Here is a 24,435-nt window from a genome sequence, read left to right on the forward strand (position 1 = left end):
AAAGTGAGACTATTTCAGTATCGCCAATAGAGCCCTGACATGACCTTTAAGTTCCACTTTTACTTATTATTTATCATACTATACAGCCTGTTTACTAATACCCACTTTCTGAAAAAAGGGACTGCTATGAAGCTCCTCAACATGGTAGGACAGGCAAGACTCATGGACAACTCCTAGCCATTTCAAAACAAACAGAACTGTTTTTCGGCTATCCATTATTTTATTCTATTTCATTTATTTCTGTTTTTTTGTATATATATATATATATATATATATATATATATATATATATATATATATATATATATATATATATATATATATATTTCTTTTTATTGTATTTTGTATGTCCGTACCTCTTGTACGATTGTTGACATTTCGAAACTGATCTCTCTTTGTATTAACTGAGTGATTTGATAAAAAAAAAAAAAAAAAAAAAAAAAAAAAACAAAAACAGACAAAAAAAAAAAACCTAATACCCACTTTCAGTTTCGTGTTAATAAACGTTGGTCAACTGCGCCCTCTGTTGGAGGCCAAACGCTATAAACACCTGCTGCTGCGGAACCAGCCAATGGGAACAAAGCAACAGCGGCGCTTCCGGTTTCACGTAGAAAAAAAATTATGACGTGACTGTGAGAGAGGGGCACCCTTACCCATCTATACCTGTGCCCGTCATGATACAGCAGCTGTTCATTCATATGCACGAGCTGAATGAACAGTGTTAACGTCCCACCTGCGCCGTTTTGTCGACGCTGCATGAGAGGAAGCTCCAGGTTAGTGTGTTTGAACTCTATTCATTTGCTATTTGTAGAGAGCTAAGCCTGTAAGCCTGCACCAAAAAACAAGCTGGGTATTGTCGTGTGTGCCTGACTCTGCTTTAACTCAACACTGTACCTTAATTTTGAGCATTACTGTCCTGTTTTTATTCGACACTCTTTTCATTTGCACCTGCATCAAATTAGCCATTAACGCTAATCTCTAGTTAGTGTGTAGTGTGCTATATTTAGCTGTAAACAGTCACAAACAACACATATTAACAAACGTGGCTTTTTAACTTTAATGTACTCAGAGTGTTGTCACCCCAGTTGTGTATTTGAGCCTACTTTTATTCACATTAACGTTTTATATTTCCTTAAAAGCGAGCTACACGTACAGTAAAGTGGTAGAGGATACGCCTATTAGCTACTGCATCCCTGTGGGTTACCCTGTGTTGTGAAATGGAGACCGCTGACAACAAGCTTTTAGCAACCTTTGCATTGACTGCTTTATCACTGTAATGTCATATTTGCGATGTAGATTGAACTATTACTGTGGCATGGTTCAGGATGTAGAGATTTATGGATCAATAACAGCATGAAGACGGTGTAAACAAACAGATCAGTGTCACCTCAACTCAAAACCTGATTATTTTAAGTAGGTCTATAAGCTAATGTAAGAGTTATATCTCTGTTTTGCTTGTTTAGGTCAAATAAGCACACTCAAACTCACCCATATCCTTTGAGTGAAATAAAAACTCATTATGTTTATGTCTAAAAATGCATTCCACACCAATTATCCCAAAATGTCATCTGTAATGAAGGCAAACTTAGATATAGCCTGGTTGCTTCTGTATGCATCATCTGAGCAGATAAGTAAGCCGGATGTTTTACATTACCCTTATATCATGGCAAGGGGTGAAAGTACTCAATGCTGTAAAATATTTTTAAAATCTTGTGAGCTAAAAGTACACTACATGAATTTCTTAAAAGTTTAAATAGCCATAAACTGTTTTTGCTTCATCTCCACCACTCTTGTCCTTTTTTGTTCCCCAGGTTCCACAACAGCCATGCCCGTCTCCCTGCTATGGGCAGTGGACGTCTACGGTCGAGTCTACAGCCTGTCCACGGCGGGGCAGCTTTGGGAGCAGTGTCGAGATGCCCAGATGGAGTTCAAGCGGGCGACCGCAGCTCGACAGTGCTGTTGGGGCATTGGGTGCGACAACAGCATCTACCTGAACGTCCATGCTTCTGACTTGCCGGTGCGCTACCAGGAGGAGACCTACGAGAACCAGGTGTGAAATCCTTTTTATTTAATCAGTTAGTTTTGATCACCGGCGGTTCAAGGTTTCTTTACGTTTTCTTTAACTTCACTTTTTTCCTGCTCAAAACATCCAAAACAATTGTGGGGTTTCCCATAGACTTGTGTAATGTGGATGACTGAAAGTGTGCAACATCCTCATAAAGCAAAGCCCCATTTCCTCTGTTGCTCACTTCAGTACTCTCTTATTTGTGTGTCCCAACAAGTTAATAAGAAACATATTGAAGCAAGCGACAGTTGAAATGATAAAAACTGCCTGAAACTGAAATGCAAAGTTAAAAAAAGACTCATTCCTCATCTGTCTGTGTGTGTGTGTGTCAGAGATGGAACCCTGTCGACGGTTTCTCGGAGCGGTTGTTGCCGAGTGACCGCTGGCAGTGGAGTGATGTCTCAGGTTTGCAACATCAGCCACTGGACAGTTTCGTGCTCCCCTCGAGCAGCTGGGAGTGGGAGGGCGACTGGTATGTGGATGAAAACTTCGAGGGAGAACCCACAGAGAAAGGAGTGAGTGCTCATTATTTCTTTGTACCCATCTCACTCCATCATTGTTCTCGTTCTCATCCTTTTTTCTCTTCATGACTGAGGCGTCTGTATGTTCCAGGGGTGGAGCTACGCCATTGATTTTCCTGCAACATACACCAAAGACAAAAAGTGGAACTCCTGTGTCCGTCGAAGGCGATGGCTTCGCTACAGGAGGTACAAAGCCATGGACACCTGGGCGAAGGTGGGTGCTTTTCTGTGTGTAAACTAAGTGTGTGTATTTTCAGTTTCATCAACACACCTCCTTCTCCTTTGTGTGCTGACAGATCCCCTCACAGCAGACGTCTCTGCCAGATCCCTTCAGCGATATCAGCTGTGGAGGCTGGGAGGTCAGCGAGGAGCCCAGAGGACGGCTGTCACTGTGGGCTGTGTCTCTGCAGGGCAAGGTACCATATATAAATACACTCGCACTGAAGCACAAACCACACACACACACACACACACACACACACAGGCTCCTTCTCAGACTCCTGTGTTGATGATTTCAAAGAGTGTCAGATTCTACTTTTGATCTTTTTTAAATACTCACACAAGGATTACCCACTAACAGTTATGTCTCATCAAACAAACAACAGCTTCACTTCAGGGTCACCCTTCTGTTCTCTAACTCTCTTTTTCCTTCCACCCAGGTGTGGTTCAGAGAAGGAATCTACCACCACAACCCTGAAGGCTCCTCATGGGAGGAGGTCACTCTCCCTGGGGAGGTGGTCCAGATCAGCTGTGGCCCAGGGGATCTTGTTTGGGCAGTGCTGTGGGAGGGGCAGCTCATTGTCAGGGAGGGCATCGGCAGAGACTGTCCCAAAGGTAGAGCTGCTCAGTGATGGGAAGAGCCCACGTTTTGCTTTGATGTTTTTTTTTCTGGTTTAAAAATGATCATTTTGTTTCCCGTCAGGAACTTCCTGGGCGGTGGTGGATTCGCCTAGTCCAGATGTTGGAGCTATTCATGTAGCTGTGGGAGTCAATGTTGTCTGGGCTTTAACCAAGGATAACAAAGTAAGAAAAACCTTACATGTGTGAATAAAAATTGTTGATTGGAAAAAAGCCTAAAACAGTCAGATGAAGTCAAAAGTAATGAAGCAAACAAATATAAAGATGACTGGTAAATTAGTTTTATCATTATAATAAATCTTGGTAATAAACTATGACATGTTTCAGCGCAAAATTAGATTCTATAGACCCAAACATACTGTTTTTTTCTGTATTATTTTTTTTATCTGTTGTTCAAAACTTTAAAAACTACACAGAATTATTCAATATTTTTGATTTACATAGACAAAGAGAAATTTCCATCTGTTCTAGCACTGTGACCCATTTGGCTTAGTTTTTCTTTAAGGCTTTTGTAGCTCATTTGATTTGACGCTTTAATACCTGAGCAACAAAAAAATTTCTGCCTGGACTTTTTCGCTGCATATGGCTATAAACAGGTCAAAAAATGTCCTGTGAGTAAGTGCACTGGACAACTTTCAATATCTGGGAGTTATTTATAACCAACTGCATGTTAGACGAGACTAAAACAATTCAAAATGCAAAAAAAAGTCATACATACACGCACAAAAAAAAACAGAATTTGATTTTACAAGTTTACTTAAAAATTACTGGATAGAAAAAAATACAATATTAAAATTTAACTAAATAAAACAGAATAAACTCAATTTTAATCAAAAAATAGAATTGTATGAATAATGAATTTAACAATTTACAAAACAATAAAATTAAATACTTCTTTTTTTTACCTGTAAAATGAACCCATTAAAACCTGAGCTGCACCATCTGGAAAACTCAGTGGAGGTTTTATAACCAGGGAGGCTCTGTTTTCCTGGGCTTTCCTTTTATCCTTTTATTTCCCACTCCGTGTGTATTGCAGAGGGCTACCACAAAAATGCCTGAGTAAATTTACCGTAATCACCCTTTATTGGGAGTATATGAAAGTGTTGGGTCAGAATCCTGTTACAGGCAGCTCTTTGCTCCTCTATCTCTCACTCTGTCTTTCCTGCTTTGTCAGGTTTGGTTCAGGCGTGGCGTAAACTCCCACAACCCCTGTGGCTCAGGCTGGATCAGCATGGTGGGAGAAATGATCATGATCAACGTCGGACTCAATGACCAGGTGAACATTCAGCCAAGCGGCGTTACATTTTGAAGAATCATTTTAGGGATGCAACGTTTAAAGTAGACACCTCTTGTTCGTACAGGTGTTCGCTATCAACTTGGAGGATCGGGCAGTGTACTTCAGACAAGGTGTGACCTCAAGTGAACTGAGCGGGAAAACCTGGAAGCTCATTAACGTCCCGCGGGATGGAGACCGATCACACTCCAGTGCGAGCGGAAGCAGCCTGCAGAGGTTAGGAAACGTTTGACCCACACATAGAGACAAATGATATTCAGAATAATTGTGCTTCGATTAAAAACAGGAAGCTAGGTTGGGTTTGTGGAACATGGGGTGCAGGGTTGGTAGTAGGAGTAAATTGCTGGAAAAGATGTCTCAAGTTGGCAGAGTCCACAAGAAACCGCTTCTTTGTGTCAGACTGGCATGAAGCAATCCCCTCAGAATATGTGTCATAAAAAGCCTTCAAAGATCTTTGCTCATTAAAAGAAGCAGTCAGTGGCACACATTCCATTTCAGGACTTCATGTCACCATATAATGAGTTTTCAAATATCTGCTGGGAACTAATAAAAGATAAACCCTCATCATCCTCTTCTTCACAGTGCCGGGTGCTATTTCTGTGGTGAGGTCCAGGCTCAGTCAGCAGCCAGCGATGTGGAATCAGACACAGACAAAGCTTCCACAGATGGCGCCAACTGCCTCGTCACGTCCGCCTGCCCGGAGTCCTTTGCTGAAGCCCCCACAGACCAGCCCACAGAGGCCCCCAAACCCCGCATCCCAAAAGTCACCAGTGACAGCTTCATCTCTGAACTTGTCTCCGACCGCGAACCAGCAAAGAGCTCCAGAGAGGCCGCTCCTGCTGTCCTGGAGGAAGAGTCTGTCACTGAGGAGGGAGACATCAAAGCCCCCTCTGATGATGTCGTTCTCTCCCCAAGTCAGTCTGGAGCTCCTGTGGACCTGCAGTGGAGTAATGTGGACCTGGAGGAGGCGCAGGGTCAGCAGGCTCAGACCGGAGCGGTGCTGGATTCTGCTGACACCAACAGCTTGTCATCAGTTGCCACATACACTCTGGCTATGGAGGACCCGTACGGGGCAGATGAGCACCCTCTGTGGGCGTGGGTCAGCGGAGGAGGGTGCTCTGTGGACAGTCACTCCCAACTCAACTGGTTCAACTGCTCCACAAACACTTCCTGTGAGTTCAGTACGACACTTTGATTTCATTTCTGGACATTGAGGTCAGGGCTTTCTTGAGTGCATTTTGCTCACACCTCAGTTGCTGATTTTTCCTCCTGTTCTTCTCAGCACTGGTCCAGTCTGTCCACTCCATGAGTCTGTCTGTCACACCAGCCCAGACAGCAGCCTGGAAAAAACAAATATTTGAGCAACTCAACGAGAGGACCAGAAGAGAGATGGATAATTTCAGACACTATGAGCAAGCTATAGAACAGGTAGAGTCAGTGTACTGAAGTAAAATGTATCTGCTTGTGAAGTGTTAGTGATTCCCTCTCATTGTGTGCTGTATTTCTGCTCCTTTGTGTGAATAAATCACCTGCTCTGCCTTTGACTCCAGTCCGTGTGGGTGAAGAAGGGAACCATGCAGTGGTGGAGAGACTGGAAGCCTCACAAGTGGGTCGACGTTCATTTTGCCCTGGAGCAGTTCTCAGGACCAGAGGGGCATAAGGACGGCATCCTTTTTATTTACTACAACTTCTACGAGGAGAAGAAGGTAGGGACTGAGTGTTTGTGTTTGTCAAACAAAGATTGGAGTTTATTTAGTCATCTTCTTTTTATAATTCAGGGACACAGAGCCAAGGATACCTCGAGTGATAAACTGAGTCATTAAATGAATCATCGCTGCTGTTTCACTTTCACACTCACTGCTGCTTCCCTCCTCTTTTTTATCTTCCTCTTATTCTTCTCTGCTCTCTTTCTCTCCAGTACCTGCATGCTTTCATCAACGAGGTCACCATCCTGGTCCCTGTGCTGAATGATTACAAACACACTTTTGCGATCTACACTCCTGAGCGCACCAAACAGAGGTGGCCAATCAGAGTGGCTGCAGCGACAGAGCTGGAAATGCATGACTGGGTAAGTACGTGTGCTGCGCAGGATTCTAAATGATGGTCTGCTTTTTCTGTAAAATTTCATCCAATGTGAAAATTGCCAAAATGGGAAATTCACACATTTCATTAATTCGCCTCCATTTCCTCCTTTGCACTTTATGTAATCACTTCTGTGTTCCTGTCTTTAACACTGACTGCCTCTCTCTGCTGTTCTTTCAAGCTGGCTCTGTTGAGTGTGTCGTGCTGTGACTCCAGGGGGATCCAGGGTCCCCCCTCCAGACAGGCCATCTGGTCCATCACCTGTAAAGGAGACATATTTGTCAGTGAGCCCTCTCCTGCACTGGAGGCCATGCCTTACCCCACACCCTGTGACCAGATGTAAGAATGCCCAGCTAATCGCAAAACATCTCAAATGTAGCTTTAAATGATTGTGATTGGTCTGTTTGTTTTGTTAGCTCAGCTGAATATGAAGCTTTTTTTTTCTTTGGTTCAGGTTCTGGCGGCAGGTCGGAGGTCACCTCCGCATGATCGAGTGTAACAGCGTCGGCATCGTATGGGGGATCGGCTACGACCACACAGGCTGGGTCTACACTGGGGGCTATGGGGGAGGGTTCTTCCAGGGCTTGGCGAGTAGTACAGATAACATTTACACACAGGTGGACATCAAGAGTGTTTACATCTACGAGAACCAGAGGTGGAACCCTGTCACCGGCTACACCAACAGGTAGTTTACCTGCTCCAGGCAGCACAGAGATTAAACTTAAAGAAGGAAGTAAATTATTACTTATTAACTAAAAAACAGGCTACCGTCCACATCATCACTCCTCTTGATATTATTCTGATGAGAAGACGTCCATGGACATAATTAACAGACGTTTTGTGTCTAATTTTTCATGTATGAAGTCTTCCTGTCTTCACAGATACTAATATTAACTGTCAATAGGTGAAAAGCATGTTGTGAGTAGTCTGTTCTTGCAGCACTGTGAATGTGTTTGTTTATTTGATTACAGAGGATTACCTACAGACCGCTACATGTGGAGCGATGCATCTGGACTGCACGAGTGCACGAAAACAAACACCAAACCTCCTTCACCTCAGTGGACTTGGGTAAGTACGGCTCCAAACACACAAACACATAAACTAGGTCTTAAACACTGCTGAGTTAAGAGAATTTAAGTCCCATATTTGTTGTTTTCAGGTGTCTGACTGGGCCATCGACTACAGCGTCTCTGGAGGAACAGACAGAGAAGGCTGGCAGTTTGCTGCTGATTTTCCAGCGTAGGTTTCAAAAACTGTTCGTCTAACTTACTCTATGTAAAGATAAGTTCAAGTTCTACTGCCCTTAGAGTTATGACCTGCTATTAATTTGTTTTCCCACTTCCCCATCTCTCTCTGCAGGTCGTATCATGGCTATAAAACTATGAAGGACTTTGTGCGACGCAGGCGATGGGCCAGGTACTAAAAAAGCAACACAGGCGTATTAGAAAACAATAGAAGTAGAATCTGTCAAATCATTCTGCCGGAAAGCCTATAAAATTAGCCATTTAAAGTTAATGTAGAACTGTTTACAAATGAGGATTATTTAATCTTTATAAACTCACATTGACTATTACTGGCACATCCATAATCAAACAACGGGGCCTGATTTACTGTCACACCTTTAACTCCTGTATCAGGAAGTGCAAACTGACCACCACTGGACCCTGGCAAGAAATCCCCCCGATACCCCTGAGCGACGTGACTATTCTGCCGTGTGCAGCTCAGAGCAGCGTGGACGTGGTCCCACTGTGGGCAATCAGCAACAAAGGAGACGTGCTCTGCAGACTGGGAGTCACCGCTTTGACGCCTGCTGTGAGTCATGACAGAACGTTCAGACACTTTGTGCACAGGTTTGATGAGTCACCTTTGTTGAAACAGTGTGTGGAAATCTTCTCCTTTCTATAGCCCTCTTGGAGGCTTTTGTTGTGGTTTTGTTTGAGAACACTCAGCCAGTGGTTGTGACCAACTCCAAATTTAATGGTTGCTAAAAAAAATCAGGGATTCTGCAAATGGAGCCCAAACAAAAAGAAATACTCCAGCATCTTCTTGTTGGTCTCTTAGGGATCCTCATGGCTCCACGTAGGAACTGACCAGCCTTTCAAGTCCATCTCCATCGGGGCAGCCAGCCAGGTTTGGGCCATTGCCCGGGATGGTTCTGCTTTTTACCGAGGATCAGTCTCTTCAGAAAACCCAGCAGGTCAGGAGGAAAAGAAAAACTGGGAAACTCAGTTTGAAGCTGGAACAAGAGCAAAATATTTCAGAATGTGCAGACTACAGGAAAAAAAAGACTCTTCTGCTTCAGACACTGGAAATGGATCATGTTGACTTATACTTGGTGTGTGTCTCCCTCTGCAGGAGACTCCTGGTACCACATTCCCTCCCCAGCTAAACAGAAGCTAAAGCAGGTGTCAGTAGGGAGAACTTCTGTCTACACTGTGGATGAAAACGGTGAGGCAGATACTTTTTATTTTGTTAATAGTTAAATTGAATATAATTTCTAAAGCTAAATACGGAATCACGTGTGTCTCTGTGATCTGATTCTGTGTCTGTTATCCAGGTAATTTGTGGTACCGGCAGGGTGTGACTCCCAGATACCCTCAGGGTTCCTCCTGGGAGCACATTTCCAATAATGTACGCAAAGTTTCTGTCGGGCCCCTGGACCAGGTCAGTGCCCTGTCAGCTTTGATTTTAAGGATGCATCTTTTGTTTCAGCTTTCACTGAACGTGGTTGATTGTTATAGTATTTTTGATTTTGTGTTGTAGGTGTGGATCATAGCAGACAAAGTGCAGGGCAGTCGCAGTCTCAGTTGTGGGACAGTGTGTCACCGACTCGGAGTCCATCCGATGGAGCCCAAAGGACAGTCATGGGACTACGGCATTGGGGTATCTGAACACGCATGAAACTTTGACTGTTTACATTTTCTGTGAAACTGATATTTTCCATCATCTGTGCATCTTTTTTGTGAGCACAAACAGAAAATCCTTTCCTGGAGTTGAACCCTCTCTCTGTGTCTCTCCTCTTGTCTTCAGGGTGGTTGGGATCACATCACAGTCAGAGGGAACTCCATGGAGCCGCCTCGTCTCCCATCTCTAACGGACTCCTCACCCCAAACGTAGAGCTCCCTCCCTGCCCCGCTCTCAGGAACACAGAGGTCGACAGTGATGCTAAAAAAAAAAAAAACGTACGCACATTCACACAAGTGCACACCTACTGTACAAATCCTCAACCACTTTACCTTTGTTGTGTTTTTCATTACATTTGTCAAATGTACATCTCTTAACACTGGAGTCTTATTACAGCCAGTCATCTTAATGTGATAGCAGGTAGTCTAAAAGAACATCCAAACGTATTAGTCTGACGCTGCCTCCTTCTCCTTGAAGACAACCTCAGATCTTTTCACCTGAATGTATTTCTTTTCACCTTTCTGTGCTAGCATTGCTTTCTCATCCGGTTTGTTTTTTGTTTTTTGAAAAAAAGGGAAAAGTAGTTGGTACGTGTCCAGCTCCTGGGTCAGTAATAATAGAAAGATGTTTCCTCAGAGCCTGCAGGCAACAGGCTGATGAATACTACTCACAGAATAAAGCCTGGTTTCTTTGGAAAGAGAAGAAACAGTGGAGACTGGATCAAACAAGCAGGACAATGTTTGATTCAGTCTGCCCTGGCTGCTTTTTAATACTATTTTATTTCTAAGAGGACTTAATAAACTAAAATCTATCTCACAGTGTGCCACAATTATACTAACCTGCTGAGCTATAAAAGTATCCAATTAGGTGCAAAGTGAGTTTGGATGGGTGTTTTTGACCTGCCGTCAATCAAGGGAGAAATAAGTCTTAACCTTTTCCAGTTGTACTGTTACATGTATTTAAGCTCCTGTGAGGCTCCAACAGCTGGTGCTGATTGTGACAAAGTAAAGGACATACGTTCTCCTTACGCTCACTTACACTATCGATAATCAGTAACTTGTCAAGAAATGTGACACTAAGTTCATAATTTCCTAACTTATACAGCTTCATTCTCCACCAAGTTTTTAAAACACTGAATTTCTGTATGTTGGGCTTGCTGAAGTAACAGGATCACACAGTCTCTGACTTGTAATGTCCAGTTTTCTACGTACTTCTAACTGAGAAAAAAATGACCACTTCCATACAGTTGGTGTTAGCCAGGAGGGCACTCTGCAAAAACTGAATTCAAGCAAGTACCAGCTGTCTTATTAGGCTTAATATGAGCCAATGTCATGCTGAGAATACCAGAAAAATGTTTTATTTAAAGGTATTATAAAGACAGTAGTGAAGCCTGAATTGTTTGTCAAGTTTCTTGAAATACTAAAACAAAACTTGTGTTACTACAAAACATTTATCAAGTACTTTTTCACCTCATTGGCAGATTTCATTTTGAAATTTTAAGAGCAATTCAGGTGTCATTTTTGCCCTGTACATGGGTTTATATTGTTCCTTCCATTCTCAGGCAGTCTTTGGAAACAAGGTGTGACATCCACTTTGAAAAACGAAGCTTATGCTGTAGTGCTAAAAGCTGAAGTTGAGTATCAGCTCGAGGCTAGTTGCAGAAAAACCTAAAACCACAAACACGCCAAGACAAACGGGACTTTTACAGTATAAACAAAGTGTTTACAGCCTGGTTCAGCCTGGGTCTGAAGTTTGTCCAATCAGAGGCACAGTTCATGAGACTACAATTGACAGTGAGGAGGCTCAAAGCCTCTTGAGTCACTTTTCCAATATGGCCCCTGCCAACGATTGACTGGTGTCACAAAGTCTATTAGAGAGTCTCTGGTTGGAATTGAAAACCAGAGATCCATCTCTTGTTCAAAGATGTGGTTTAAAACAACACCAAAACAACACATTTTGTCTTTTAATATCTTAAAATAAAACATTTTTCTGGATTTTTCGGGTGAATGAGGCTCATTAAGTCTAAGAAGACAAGTCTTACTGAAAAAAAGACAAAACACTTGACTTGTTTTCCTTTTTCACAGTTAGAAATCTCTCACATGTCTGAGACACTGGCACCTTTATATCCAAAGACTGGCTACTGTAACCTCCAGCCCCTTAGCTCACTGTGAAATGAGCTTTGAATGCACGCCCCCTGGTGGCTCAAGCACAAACTTCATAATTACTCCTTGTCACAAGTTGAGAATCTTTTATGTGAAAAGAAAAAGTTGTTTCGGCAGCGTCACTCAATCAGTGGTTTAAGATATTGATAATAACTACTTAGACTTGTTGTCTACATATTCAATGTCAGCGCCAGCCTGTTTCACAATCAGCCAAAACTCCTCACAGGAGCTTTAACTCAGAGTGGAAGAAATCCCATTGACCTCTGACTTTCTTAGACACATAGTTTTTGATTTTCAAGCTGGGATGTAGCATCATCACTTTGACCACTGCATCACTGGCTGCTAGCTTTGCTCTAACATCTGAGTGATGTTTTAAAAAGATTTTAATGTTGTTTTTCCAAAATATGTGACCATTATTATGATGTGTTCATGGTGTAAGTGCAGAGGTTGGTGTACGGTAAAGGGAAGAGTGTTGATTACTCGTAGATGTCTTGTGGTCAAAATGATCAAACTGAACCTTCCTCTTTTCTCAGGAGAACGTTTGCATGCTGTTTACTTCCTTTGTACTGATGTCGAGCAGTCAGAGTAGACTGAAGAGACTGTATTTGTAAACTAGCTGTATATCTGTAAAATAAAAGGATTATATAGTGAGTTTAGTGGAGATATATCAATGTGAGGTAGTGTTTTTGACTAATTAGGCTTATGTTGATAGTTAAACTGAATCTGACGTTACTTTGGATGTCATGCTGCCTGAACTCCCTCACATCTTAAACTACTCCCTGCACATGAGCAGCTCGGAGTGTAGAGATGGATCTGTGGTATCTGTGAATACATTTCTCACATGTCGTGCATGATCAAAATAACAGTCCTCGTCAATAAATAAATGAGTTTATTGATAACAAATTTTCCTCCTTTCACTGCAATGTCCTGCCTCAAGACACACAGAGACACAAGAGTGAAATAACAAACACTTTAAACAACATCTCTGCCTTCCAGCGGTAAAAAGACGAGTAAACTCAAAGTGGAAAAAAAAGACGAGATGAGCAAACAAGTTTCAGCCTCAAAGTTTCAATATTTAGTCCTTCTGCTTGCCTTTCCTCTCTTCCTGGATTTGACAGTTATGACCAGAGGCGACACTCGGCAGGTTTCTCAACAGCAAACACACAAAAAAGATAACGAGATAACACAAAGAAGAACAACTTTCCTGCATCGCTCAAACTAAAAAACATGATAAGAGGCAGAGTGGCTTTCTTTAGAGTCTTCTCACTCTTCTTTAAAAATCCTCGAGGTTTCACTGTCCAGTTGCCAGTCATTGTGTCCTCAGATACCACAGTTTGCAGTCATCTGTCACCATCCAGTTCCTACAGAGACCTCAGACCAGAAGGCCCGCACAAATCTGGATACTCTTTGGAACCTGACTTGGAAATGCCTTCCTCATCTCAAAGCCAGATTCAGCCTTTGTTAGCTTTTCTGGCTCAAGCTGTGCACATGAGTGAGGTACTGGGTGAGATCTGCCTCCCCCTCCTCCTCCAGGTGCTGCTGGTAGCACTGGAGCAGCTTGGCAGCGCTGGCCTCTGATGGGACCCCTCCAGCAGGCAGGCAGGCCCCTGACATGTCCAGGATGATGCTGGTTAAGGATTTGATGTAGTTCTTCGCCAGCGTCAGGGTCTCGATCTTGGACAGCTTCTTGTCAGTCTTGACGTGTGGGATGGCCTCTCGTAATGCTTGGAAGGCGTTGTTGAGTTTGTGCATGCGTTGGCGCTCCCTCTCGTTGCTCTCCAGCCGCCGGATGCTGCGCTCTTTGTTGCTGGAGCCGTGCTGTCTGCGCCTGCGGCCTCCCCCTGCTCCTTGACGCTTGCCGTCCCCGCTCCTCAAGGAGCCTCTCCATGAGCCTCTGATGCGGACAGAGGCCTCTGAGCCCTCCTGCTCGCTGGAGCCTGGTTCTGTTTCTGGATCAAATTCTGGATCAAGCTCTGGATCTGGGTCAGACCAGGATCTCCTGGAAGGTTTCGCACCCTTTCCTTTAGACTTCATCTTGCTCCTACCTTGGAGTCCTTCTCTCTTGAAACTGTTAAGTTCCCACAGCTTCCACAAACCTGGAATGAAAGCACAGATTTGGAGAAGTTAGAAAAACCTGAAACATACAGATGTGCCCATTTTTTAACATCAGATGTTTTCCAAGAAAAGCAGCCATGAAGCCTGTCTCCAAGTCAAACAGCCCTGCATCCTGTTGTATCTAATCTGCCTGTTGCAGTGTGAAAACTCCATGATGTTGGTGTGTTAATCTGCCCCTCTCTTATCCCCTCAGGCCTGCTGTGATAATGCCCATTTCAAGGTTACACTCACAAAAAACACACACAGACTAGTCAGCACTCTAATTCACCACATTCACTCTGAAACTTTTTAAAGAATTAACGTTTAACTTTTAAGACACTGATAATGAAGACGTTATGTTAAAATGAGCTACTTCACGGGGTTCCCCGGCGTGGGAAATTTCATAAACGTTGTTTAATATGACAACTATCCAAACTCGCTAAAACTTTTCAGATACGGCTGTTTTACATAGATTAACACTCAAAATGAAACGATAACTTAATTTCCATAAGTTAATGTTAACCGCACAAACGGCAGAGTTGTAAACGATGCGAGATAAAAACTCCCATTCACTTTGGAGACTCGTGCGCACACTCACAGTGAATAAAAAGCGCGAAATGACTTTAAAAAAGAATTACCTTTAAGCGTGAAAGACTTTCCCTCCTTCCTCCTCAGTGTTTATAGAGAATACAGCACCATGCAGCCGGTCACTGAAAGCAGCATCATGCAGAAAGAGCAGCAGAGCAGCTCCGTGTCGCGGACATACACACACTCTCACTCACACGCTCACTGACGCTCAGATAACTGTCACATGTGAGCTACCTGTTAGCTGACTGATGTACACGTAGCTCTGCTCAGCCAATCAGAGAGCGGGGAACACTCCCCTCCATCCTCGCGCTGAGAACCTGTACCAGAGGGCTGCTGCTACTGAGCTGTCAGTGTACTACGCCGTTATGAGAAGTACAGTCAAAGATTTGAATCAATTGACAAAAAAAGAATAGAAAAAGAAAAAAAAAAAACGTAAAGCCAAATATTTGATGATGCCGAAACCCGTTTCTCTGGAAGCCCTTTTCGCCTGGTAAAAAAATAAATAAATAAGACAAAGGAAACTTGCCCTTAACAAAAAAAAGATAGGTAAATAAATACATAAAAGGACAAAAAAGGTCCAAAAAATAATTAATTTTCTTCTTTCTTTCTTTCTTTCTTTCTTTCTTTCTTTTTTTTTTTTTTTTTTTTTTTTTTTTTTTTGTAGTTTGGGAAAGCTTCCCTTTTACCGGACTCCCACAGACTTGCCCAATCTTTATTTATTTACACTGGACCTAGCTTCCTCTTGTTTAACTGGCAGGAACAGTCTATTTGTTGGTGTTGGGACAATTCACTGGATAATTTAATTTGGTATAATGAAGTAAAATTATAGAACTATTTTAATAAAAAAAACTATAAATTGTTAGCAGCATCATTTAACTCATCTTAAAAGATATTCTTCTTTCTTTTGTTAAGGATGTTAATTATTATAATACCAAAGCTTAATGTTAGTCAATGTAGCAGCGTTGTAGTACTCAAGCCCAGGACTCATACTCATGCGTTAATGACTCAGTCTTATCTTTTTAACTTTACAAACGTGCACCTTTGAATATAAGCAAAGTAAAATCACATGAATAAATTCTGGCTTTATGCAGTTTTGCATAAAAAATTAAAATTGTAATACTTATTATTTGGATGAAGTGTGACATAATCGAGCATTTGCTGTATGCATTATACTTACAGTCAATGTGAGGTTTCAAGTAGAGACCCCTTATTCTCTGTAGAATTCAGATTAACAGACATTAATGTTAACTGTGACTGGACCCTGATTTTTTTGACCGGACTACAGCACTGCAACATGGACACTTAACCTTTTAAATATCATGAAGAGGTTAAAGTTTTCTTTACTGCCCCTTCTTGAAAGTAAACTCTTCCTTTGGTTTGAAGCAGCAAAAGTTGTGGCCAGTTGAAAGAGTTGCCCTATACAACGCTTCATTTTCGCCCCTCACTCACTCCTCTAACTCCCAAGCAGTTAACATAATTTCCATTGAGGCTTATCACCCTCCACTGCTTCATTTGAATACAGTCCTCCAGGCGACACCCAAACATATACAGAAACAAGTCACCCTCAAACACGTGTCACATTATTTACTTTCTACCAGACAAACTTTTTTTAAAAGCTTGTTTTTTGCTCTGCACATTGTTTTCCCTCCACTGACAGTTTTTACCAAAGGATGCAAAACAAACAAGAATGGCTTAAACATAAGATAGCACACCCCTTCCTCACTTGTGTGCGATTTACAATTAATCTGCCTTGTCTGTTTGACCTGGGGCTCTAAAAACACTGTAGGCAGTTAGGATTTTGCCTTTACCCACTGTGATAGACAGTGGAGTTGACATAGGGTGGTGTCAGGTCACTGAGACATAAGCACACATATAGCTTAAATCAAGTAGCTAAAACATAGCTAATCAACACACCTTACAAAGACTTTTAGCATTTTCATCGAGTCTGTTTACGTCGTAATTTAAATTCTCACTTATTAACAAATAAAAGTAAAGTTGAATATATTAATAGGTTTATATACAGTTGCTACTTTAACAAACAAACATGGTTTGTAGTAAACAGACCTCTGAATATCTAGACTAGAGGGGGAAAAAGAGGAAAAATTAATTTAAGTAAGATGCCTTTTTCTCTTTTATGGATCAATGTGATTTTTAATTCATTTATAAAAAGATTTCATTACCACTTATCATGAGTTAATTGTAGTTTTTTCCCTCCTGAAAGTTGTACTGTACTGTAGTAGCGCTAACATCCATCTGTTGTGCGGAAATGTCCCAAAGATATCCTAAATGTTTGCAAATGTACAAAGTTTTTTGTCAAAGATTAAACAAAGTTTATCAAACAGACCTATTACCAAAGCCAGGAAGTTTAGCAAATATAGTTAAGCACTCAAGAAATAAGTATTTAGCAGTTAGCAAGCCTTGTTTAACAACAAAACTACAGCTGATGTTATTAGATTTAATAAGGAGTTACACAAAAATTGAACAACTTCCAAATTTGCTCAGTTACTGTAAAACAAACAAATAACAAAAACATACCAAAGCCAAGAGGCAGGGAAGCAGTTACAAACTGTGGAAATAAAAGTTAGCTAACTTCTAACTACAATTTCAAAAGAAGAGATACAGGCTGAAATAGCTATGGATATTTTTACTATTCAGTAATATGGCATATAAGTTGTAAATTCTTTTCTTCTTTTTTTTCATTTTCTGGCAAAATTATGTAGCTAAGATTCTTCCTTTTTGACGCCAAAGTGGTACTTTAGCTTTAAAAGCACTGAAAGGACAGCTTATAAAAGTATTGGTTTGATGTTTTTTAGAATAAACACAAGGAAGCAGTTATCCAGTCACAAAAACAGAGCTTTATAGTAGCCTTTAAAATTCACATGTACAAGAAGTTTACAAATGGAGTCAAACAACAACAGAAGAAGAAGTAGAGTGTAAGCAACGTTAGAACTGGATATCGCTAACGTGTCAGAACAACAATAATGTACAGGTGCAGCGCTCCCAGCTCTCTAACTAGCACACATTTAGCTTTTGGTGTCCTTGAATAGTGCGCGCGTGTGTGTGTGTGTGTGTGTGTGTGTGTGTGTGTGTGTGTGTGTGTGTGTGTGTGTGTGTGTGTGTGTGTGTGTGTGTGTGTGTGTGTGTGTGTGTGTGTGTGTGTGTAAGGCTGGTTCTGCCAGGTTTCCTTTCTTCCTCAGGTACACTGTATCTAATCAAACAACCCTGGCTGATGCCGGGGCTCTGTGGGAACATTATCTGTTACTTTGAGTTTGTTCAGTTTCTGTCTCCACTGGCCCAAAGGCTTCAGCTCACACTGTTTATTTAGTCGCAGTCGCTGATAAATTCTGAGCTGAACACACTCCAGTAATGAGGCAAGCAAACAGGGCCCTCACAAGCAAGCTCTGTTTGGGCAAAACAAACTAGATAAACAACGTGCAGTACATGTGCTTTGCATTACAACAAGTAGAAAGTAAAGATTGAATCAAGACACGTTACATTTTATTTCACTCACAAACATTATGGTTGTGTTTTACAGCTCTGGGTCAGGAACACATTCTGACATGAAAAGAGCTCCCAAAGAGCTTTGCAGCTGGAAAGGTACCAGCTCTGTTACACAACCGGGCTGTTTTTTCACATCATAGCCAGCAACCGTGTTATACCAACAACTGTGGAGGCTGAATGTGCTGTCACACTGTCCTGCGTGGCTGTGATGTCATGAACGGCAGGTGCTTTGAGAAAAAAGTTGCTTGAGTCCCTGACTCATCAAAATAGAGGAAGGAGAGGAGGCTGGGAGCGGAGTAAGAGGGGGAGAGGATGAGATGTGGACGGTTCGTCAGTTTTTCCATTAGGTCAAGGCTGTCTGACAGAAAAACAAGTGTGGATGTCACAGTGATGGTGACCACCAGATGGCCTCTAGATAAAGATAGATGACGGTGCCATCACTGTGTCATAAAAAACAGCACCCACTGTGTGCTGGTTGTATGGTTGTAAATTTAGGGAATCTGAAAAATTGTTAGCCTGGTAGCCAAAACTAGTACATTTGACAGCAATCTGGCCTTATTTTATGTTACAGCAACAAAACTGATACTCCAATTTTTCAGATACCCAGCACCCCAAAGTCAACTCCTCCCCCTGAGCACCACATCAGAGGAAAGCAGCCATAGCATGAACGTGGTGAAATAACCTTTCATCTCACAGCTCAAGGTCTGACTCGGTGACATGCGTGAGGAATAAGCAGGTTTGGGACAGTCGGAAACGCTCTGGTCCAGACAGAGCTGTGCAACTCTGCGTCGGCAGCGAAAAGCTGAAGCGTTGAGAGTGTCTGACGTGCTGAAAGTGGCAGTTTTTCTCCAAAGCTGAGAAGTCGTCCTCCCACTCCAAGCCTGCAGGCAAACCGACCAACACAACAATTAATGACTGTGAGGAGTCAACAGCCTGCAGCTTCTTGGTTTAGCAGAACATGAATGTTTGTTTACACTCGTTGTCCCACCCTGATCTTGTTACAATGTCAAAGGCTTATCAGTTGGAAGTAGATACAATAGAGGCACCATGATAAAAAATGAAGGAGAGTCCAAAAATTTGCATGATCATTTAAATATTTACAGATATTACAATTTTTGTAAATATTACATTATTTGCTGGTCTTTGGTATTTATCATTGTGCAATCTGGGTTCTTATTTTGTTGGGGGATGGGTTTTGGTTGTTTTTATTTTTTTTCATCACTGACTTTAACTTCCAGCTCTGCCTCATATTAGCTGCTATATCATACCTGCTTATTCGTGTTACAAAGACTCATGTAGTCATTAGGTTTTAGCGCTGTTCTCTGGTACCTCAGCCTGTTAAAAGTCACACTTAGCTGTTCAAATCGCTGTCTGAAAAAATCCTGCTAACCTCTGCAATACATCCCAATTTAGCACCTCGTACCCTATTTTTGCATAATGTTCTTAAAGAGGGAGTATATATACCTATAGGGTATATATATATATATATATATATATATATATATATATATATATATATATATATATATATATATATATATATATATATATATATATATATATATATATAATAGCCTGTTTTAGGTTTTATACAGTCCCTTTAGTTTCCCCATAGTAGATTTTCATGATTTAAAGGTACAAATAACCTTATTTTTCACTCTGGTGTTTTTGAAAACCCTTATTTAAGTTTTTCTGAAACATTTTCTGGCTGCTGGCTCTTTAAGGCACCCCCTTTCCTCTGATTGGTCAGCCCTTTTGAGGCCTGCTAGCGCTTTTGGCAGACCTTGAGCCTGACTACTCCACTGTGTTATGTACCAGTTAGGAGATCCCCACACAATGACCTAATCATTTCATCAAGTCTGGTTAAGAACTTGTAAAAATCTTGTGCTGTTTATAGAATTGACCATTTTAAGTAGTTTACAGACACACTCTGGGATTTCTACATTGTATGAATATGTAACAGTTTGAAAATCTGCACATGTACATGTAGTAGGGACATCCAGCATTGTTACCTTAAATGTGTTTCAAATATTCAAAACATACTACCCCCTCTTTAATTATTTTTCACCTTGACAAACCTGTGCTGTAATAACAAGCCTTGAGTATCAAGCATGCAAACCCACTGTTATAATCTTAACATGTAGTACCAATGTCTTCCAAAGTGACATCAGGCAGGTTGAAGGAGTAGCTGCTTGACAGAGGTGTGCAGGGCCCACCGTGCAGCTCCATGGTGGGCCTCTCCTAAGAACAACAGTGGACATATCAGTTAGTTTTGAACTCTAAGATACCAGCTAACGAAAATCCTAAACTCCATTTGCTTTTCATCTGGAGTTACAACAAACAAACAGTACCTGATCAAACAAGCAGACCATGACATCATCAACAAAGGACACACTCTTCCTCCTTTTTGCTTTCTTGTCCTCATTTGGATTAACTCTTGGAGCACTGTAGGTTTGACAGGATTTCTGAAGATCTTCATTCTGGATCGCCTCAGAGCTGTTGGTGATTGGATTGTGAAGCTGGTTGGTGGCAGATTTTTGCAGATCATCTACCACATCATCGCTGGTTTTCCATCCAGTGTCTCCCAGATATGTCCTACAATCTTCAGAGCTCCAAATGTCACTGTACAGTTCTCGCGGTATGTCTTCACTACAAAAAACAATAAACCTGTTGTACATTGTTGCAGCATCATGTTGTGTCACAATGTTCAAACCTTTAGCAATGAGCCTAAAAATGTCTTTCATGTCCAAAATGAGTCGTGTCCATGAAGCCTCTGTTGGACACAGAGAGTCAAAAGACGCTAAAGAGGTGTCTTTAAGATGTGGCTTCTCTGGTAGAGAACGCCACTGATGCGGGATGGGGTCAGGTGGCGGCCATGTCACCAAGCTTGAGCTGCAGTCTCTGTTTTCCCTTGGCACATGAAGGGCTGTGCTTCCTTTTTGATCGAGGACACAGAGACAGGCGATGGGCTGCAGCTCCTCATCAGTCTGGATGATCTGACCCAAGGGCATCAGCAGCTGGGGCTCTTCATTCCTGTGAGTTCATCAATTCAAACAAGGTCAACTTGACTGTTTGATACGACATTCGAGTACTCAGTGTGATAAGAAGCAGCTCTCAGACCTTAATGAAAATCTGAATCGCTGCCAGGTCAGTGTCAGGTCTTATTTTTAAAGTACTGTTTCCCCACGGAAAGCATTGTTACAATTACAGAATTAATATTATTTATGAAACTGTCCAAGTTTTTTTGATGATACCCACAGGTTTCTGCTCATGCACTAAGTACAAACACAATGTAACAAACTGCGGGCCTATATTTAACCTGTCTGACGGCTCCACAGCTCATAATTCCTGTTTTACAGACTATGCAGCAAGTGAATACATTTGAATTCTAGCAGTAACCTCGGTTTGTTCACAATTATCAAAACGATTAGTAAGTCAAATAAAACCTGAGAGTACTACAAGACTGGTGTGACAACTTTCAACTTCTTGAAGCAACATTCAGTCAGCTAGAAACAAGACTCCAATGACATGACAGTTAAACAGAGGATTTGTTGCGATTGTTTTGAAAAAAAGAGTGCTATGGAAAAAGTGACCTTTTTTTTCTTTACTGTTTGGTCAAAAACAGGTGTTGTTGGTGAAACCATTCTATGTTTTATTGACAATTTTAAAGAACTGGAAAAGGTAGAAAACATTTTTTTCCCTAAAAAAAGAAGAGTCTACTTTTTTTTTTGGTGGTTTTGGTGTTTACATAGTCAGGGAAAACAATATTCTTCAGGATTGGATATAAAGCTAGCTTAGCTACTCTCACAGGCTGTAAATAGTTTGGGTTCAAAGACAGTTACAACGGACAAATGGCTGTGTTACAAAGAGAAGGGATGTAATCTACCAGGCTTAATTTATACATAAGTTCACATCCCACATCAGGTGAATCAATTAAGCCATGGGTTAATGGTAAACAGTCTTGGTGGTATGAACCACTTAAGTGCTTTATGTATTATAATGGTCTGGTTCAGTTATGACATGGCCTATGGGATTTTTGCAGCACAACTCATCAAGGATATGACAACCTTAAAATATCCCAGTACACAGAAATAATATTCTTATTTTAAGTTTATTTTTATCCTTATTTAATCTTATGAACTCTTTCACAGGTCATCTCCAGTGCACCGACATCCCATCACTGTCAAAGGGATGTTCACAAAAACTGATTTCTCAGCGCTTGGTCCACTGACTGAGGCAGCAGCACACACTCACACTAACACACACACACACACACACACACACAAATGCTCACAAACACATACATTATTTGGCCACTCACTCCCGAGCCTGAATAAATATCGGGGCACATCCATCCACGGAGACAAAGACGCAATCGGAAACTTTCAGCCCTCCACAGTCACCAAGCAACCGCTGTATGAGTGACTCAGGAAAGGAAGAGAGGAGCTGACTCACAGAAGCTGTGACGTAAAGGATGTTAAAACACACACCAACACACAAAAACACACACACATGCATGCAGCAGGCCTTGGAGCTTGTAATCTGCCCTGTTTCAGGTGAATTAACACATCATTGTGTAACAGGTGGAGGAGTCAAGAGGAAACAGATTATAATAACTTTTCCAAACTGTTAATACACAAACAGACGCTTTTCAGAATCATCAATACACACAAGGAAGTCACCAAAGTTACAGGAAAATCTAAGAAATACCTTTTCTTGACTCTTTTGTCCCTGCATCTCCTTTTAGAAAGCCAGTTTAAACCATCCAGGGAAATCACCAAAGTAGCTCCCTCCCTGCAGTATTTAAACTCTGCAAACACAAGAACAGAAACAGGCTCTTCAACTGATGCATTGCTTCAAATTCTTGCTGCATCATGACACTGCAAAATGTGTTGCAACACCCCTAATCTTTCTGCACCAACCATGCACACATGACACCAGCAGATTTCTGTGTCCTACCTTGCATCCTGCTTGCACCACTCATCCCTCCGGCTCTTACTGTACCACAGAAACCTCATAGAGGACGCCGGGAGATACAGGCTGTACATATGGATGGAGAGAGAAACAGAGGAGAGAGCTCATGAAGAGAGAGAGGAGCCCCAACAAGCAGGAGGGATGAGAGGGGGAATAAAGGAGGGGAAAGGGGTGAAGGGAGTAGATAAGAGGAGGTAAGTGGGGATGAAAGGAGAGTGAAGGAAGGTGATGTATAGGAGGAGATGGGAAAGGATGTGAGGACAGAGAGAGGGCAAAGAGCTCACATTTACAGTAGACTCCCTGGAGGCTGTCGGCCTTTCTGCAGCAGCTGAGTGCAGGACGGGATCGATAACTTATCTGCTCCACTGTAGCTCAGCTGCCTGAATGATTAACAGCACAGAGATGTCACAGTGACACAAACCAATATCAGAGAGAGAAATAAAGGAGAAATATTTCACATTTCTCCTTTTGGCTTCACACTTAAAATTGGAAGCTCCCTCTTCTGTTACAACCAGATTACGTCAATTTAACATTGTAAATAGTGTATAGTATGTAAACAGTTTCACATGCTTTGATATTTTGCTCCATCTATCCACAGAATTGATGAACTATTCATTACTGTGACGGGTTAACTTAAAGCTCCTATGTGGATCCCTTTTATGTTGATTTTGGTGCCCCCTGTGGACAATTTCGATTTCGTTTACGAAATGCAGAGGGACTGAAAACACTGCAGTAAGCATGCCAGGCCTGTAGTTGGCGCTATAACTGTCTTGTCCAGAAGCAGCTTTTGGTAGATCTCCACTGAAATAGAGTTGGTGCATTGGTGAATACTGAGTGCAGAAGTGGAGCAACAGATGCACATTTGTTGAAAGACAATCAGCAGATTCAGCAGCACAAGCACAACATGGTAGTTCACGAGGATCGTAACAACGCTACTGTTATATGTGCTTACATGACGTGGAGCGTGACGTCAGCGTTTCCACTGAAAATGCTTGACTGTTTACACAGCAACAGTGTCGGCAGCTTTTCAGAAAAATCCCACTCTGGAGGCCGTTTTCAAAAGTTTGCGTTTTAGGTTGACTGAAATGCCATTTCCGGGTAAATGCAAGACCAAAACACAACAATACTTTTGCGTTTCATGACATGTAAATGGCCCCTTGAATCAGGTAGTTTGCTCACTTTGCACATTTATAGCACAGGAATCTTCTGCGTTTACTTTTTTTTAAATTTGCACAAATGACTTGTTTCACTGGCTTGTACTAAAGAACGAAAGACTAGTTATGCCGGTTGTAAACTTGCTGGTTAAAGAAGTAGCTAGAAAATAGTTTCAGAAAAAGGTTTTGTCGTGTACATTAACAGGCAGTGGAATCATTGCACAGTGCTGTTGCCTCA

At 41.7% G+C, this 24,435-nt stretch overlaps 2 protein-coding genes across 4 annotated transcripts; one reads left to right on the top strand and one right to left on the bottom strand.

Annotated features, from left to right (window-relative positions):
- Nucleotides 1–612: 612 nt before the first annotated feature.
- Nucleotides 613–12,783, top strand: tecpr1a (tectonin beta-propeller repeat containing 1a). The gene is made up of 24 exons (XM_074662880.1): nt 613–773; nt 1,812–2,050; nt 2,398–2,580; nt 2,678–2,800; nt 2,883–3,002; nt 3,246–3,420; nt 3,509–3,609; nt 4,619–4,720; nt 4,806–4,954; nt 5,321–5,910; nt 6,021–6,166; nt 6,289–6,444; nt 6,657–6,806; nt 7,002–7,159; nt 7,275–7,505; nt 7,792–7,888; nt 7,980–8,059; nt 8,180–8,236; nt 8,458–8,632; nt 8,882–9,017; nt 9,176–9,268; nt 9,378–9,484; nt 9,584–9,703; nt 9,851–12,783. Exons 2-24 carry the CDS (start codon nt 1,826–1,828, stop codon nt 9,935–9,937), a joined length of 3,561 nt encoding a protein of 1,186 aa, XP_074518981.1. The 5' UTR covers nt 613–773; nt 1,812–1,825; the 3' UTR covers nt 9,938–12,783.
- Nucleotides 12,716–23,418, bottom strand: bhlha15 (basic helix-loop-helix family, member a15). Of its 3 annotated transcripts, XM_074662881.1 has the most exons (6): nt 23,328–23,418; nt 23,029–23,109; nt 22,780–22,879; nt 20,421–21,102; nt 20,217–20,310; nt 17,418–18,950 (listed from the first exon to the last, which is right to left on the bottom strand). In XM_074662881.1, exons 2-6 carry the CDS (start codon nt 23,051–23,053, stop codon nt 18,760–18,762), a joined length of 1,092 nt encoding a protein of 363 aa, XP_074518982.1. In that variant the 5' UTR covers nt 23,054–23,109; nt 23,328–23,418; the 3' UTR covers nt 17,418–18,759. The 3 variants fall into 3 exon arrangements, with proteins under 3 accessions (XP_074518983.1, XP_074518985.1, XP_074518982.1); XM_074662882.1 differs by lacking the exons at nt 17,418–18,950; nt 20,217–20,310; nt 20,421–21,102; nt 23,328–23,418 and adding an exon at nt 12,716–13,982 and having other exon boundaries at nt 23,029–23,286; XM_074662884.1 differs by lacking the exons at nt 17,418–18,950; nt 20,217–20,310; nt 20,421–21,102; ... (1 more) ...; nt 23,029–23,109; nt 23,328–23,418 and adding exons at nt 12,716–13,982; nt 14,619–14,761.
- Nucleotides 23,419–24,435: the final 1,017 nt, after the last annotated feature.

Source organism: Halichoeres trimaculatus, unplaced genomic scaffold (genome assembly GCF_033239565.1).
Source record: "Halichoeres trimaculatus isolate MK-OKI-2021-1 unplaced genomic scaffold, fHalTri1.1 fHalTri1_scaffold_23, whole genome shotgun sequence".
NCBI lineage: Eukaryota > Metazoa > Chordata > Actinopteri > Labriformes > Labridae > Halichoeres > Halichoeres trimaculatus.

Excerpts from the sequence above, each read along its gene's own strand:
- tecpr1a (XM_074662880.1), top strand. The coding sequence starts at position 1,826 with ATGCCCGTCTCCCTGCTATGGGCAGTGGACGTCTACGGTCGAGTCTAC. Across the intron at positions 3,610-4,618 it reads CTTTAACCAAGGATAACAAA|GTTTGGTTCAGGCGTGGCGT; the intron begins GTAAGAAAAACC and ends CTGCTTTGTCAG. Across the intron at positions 4,955-5,320 it reads AGCGGAAGCAGCCTGCAGAG|TGCCGGGTGCTATTTCTGTG; the intron begins GTTAGGAAACGT and ends TCTTCTTCACAG.
- bhlha15 (XM_074662881.1), bottom strand. The coding sequence starts at position 23,053 with ATGAGTGGTGCAAGCAGGATGCAAG. Across the intron at positions 22,880-23,028 it reads TGGTGCAAGCAGGATGCAAG|AGTTTAAATACTGCAGGGAG; the intron begins GTAGGACACAGA and ends TTGTGTTTGCAG. Across the intron at positions 18,951-20,216 it reads TGTCACTTTGGAAGACATTG|GCTTGGAGTGGGAGGACGAC; the intron begins GTACTACATGTT and ends GTTTGCCTGCAG.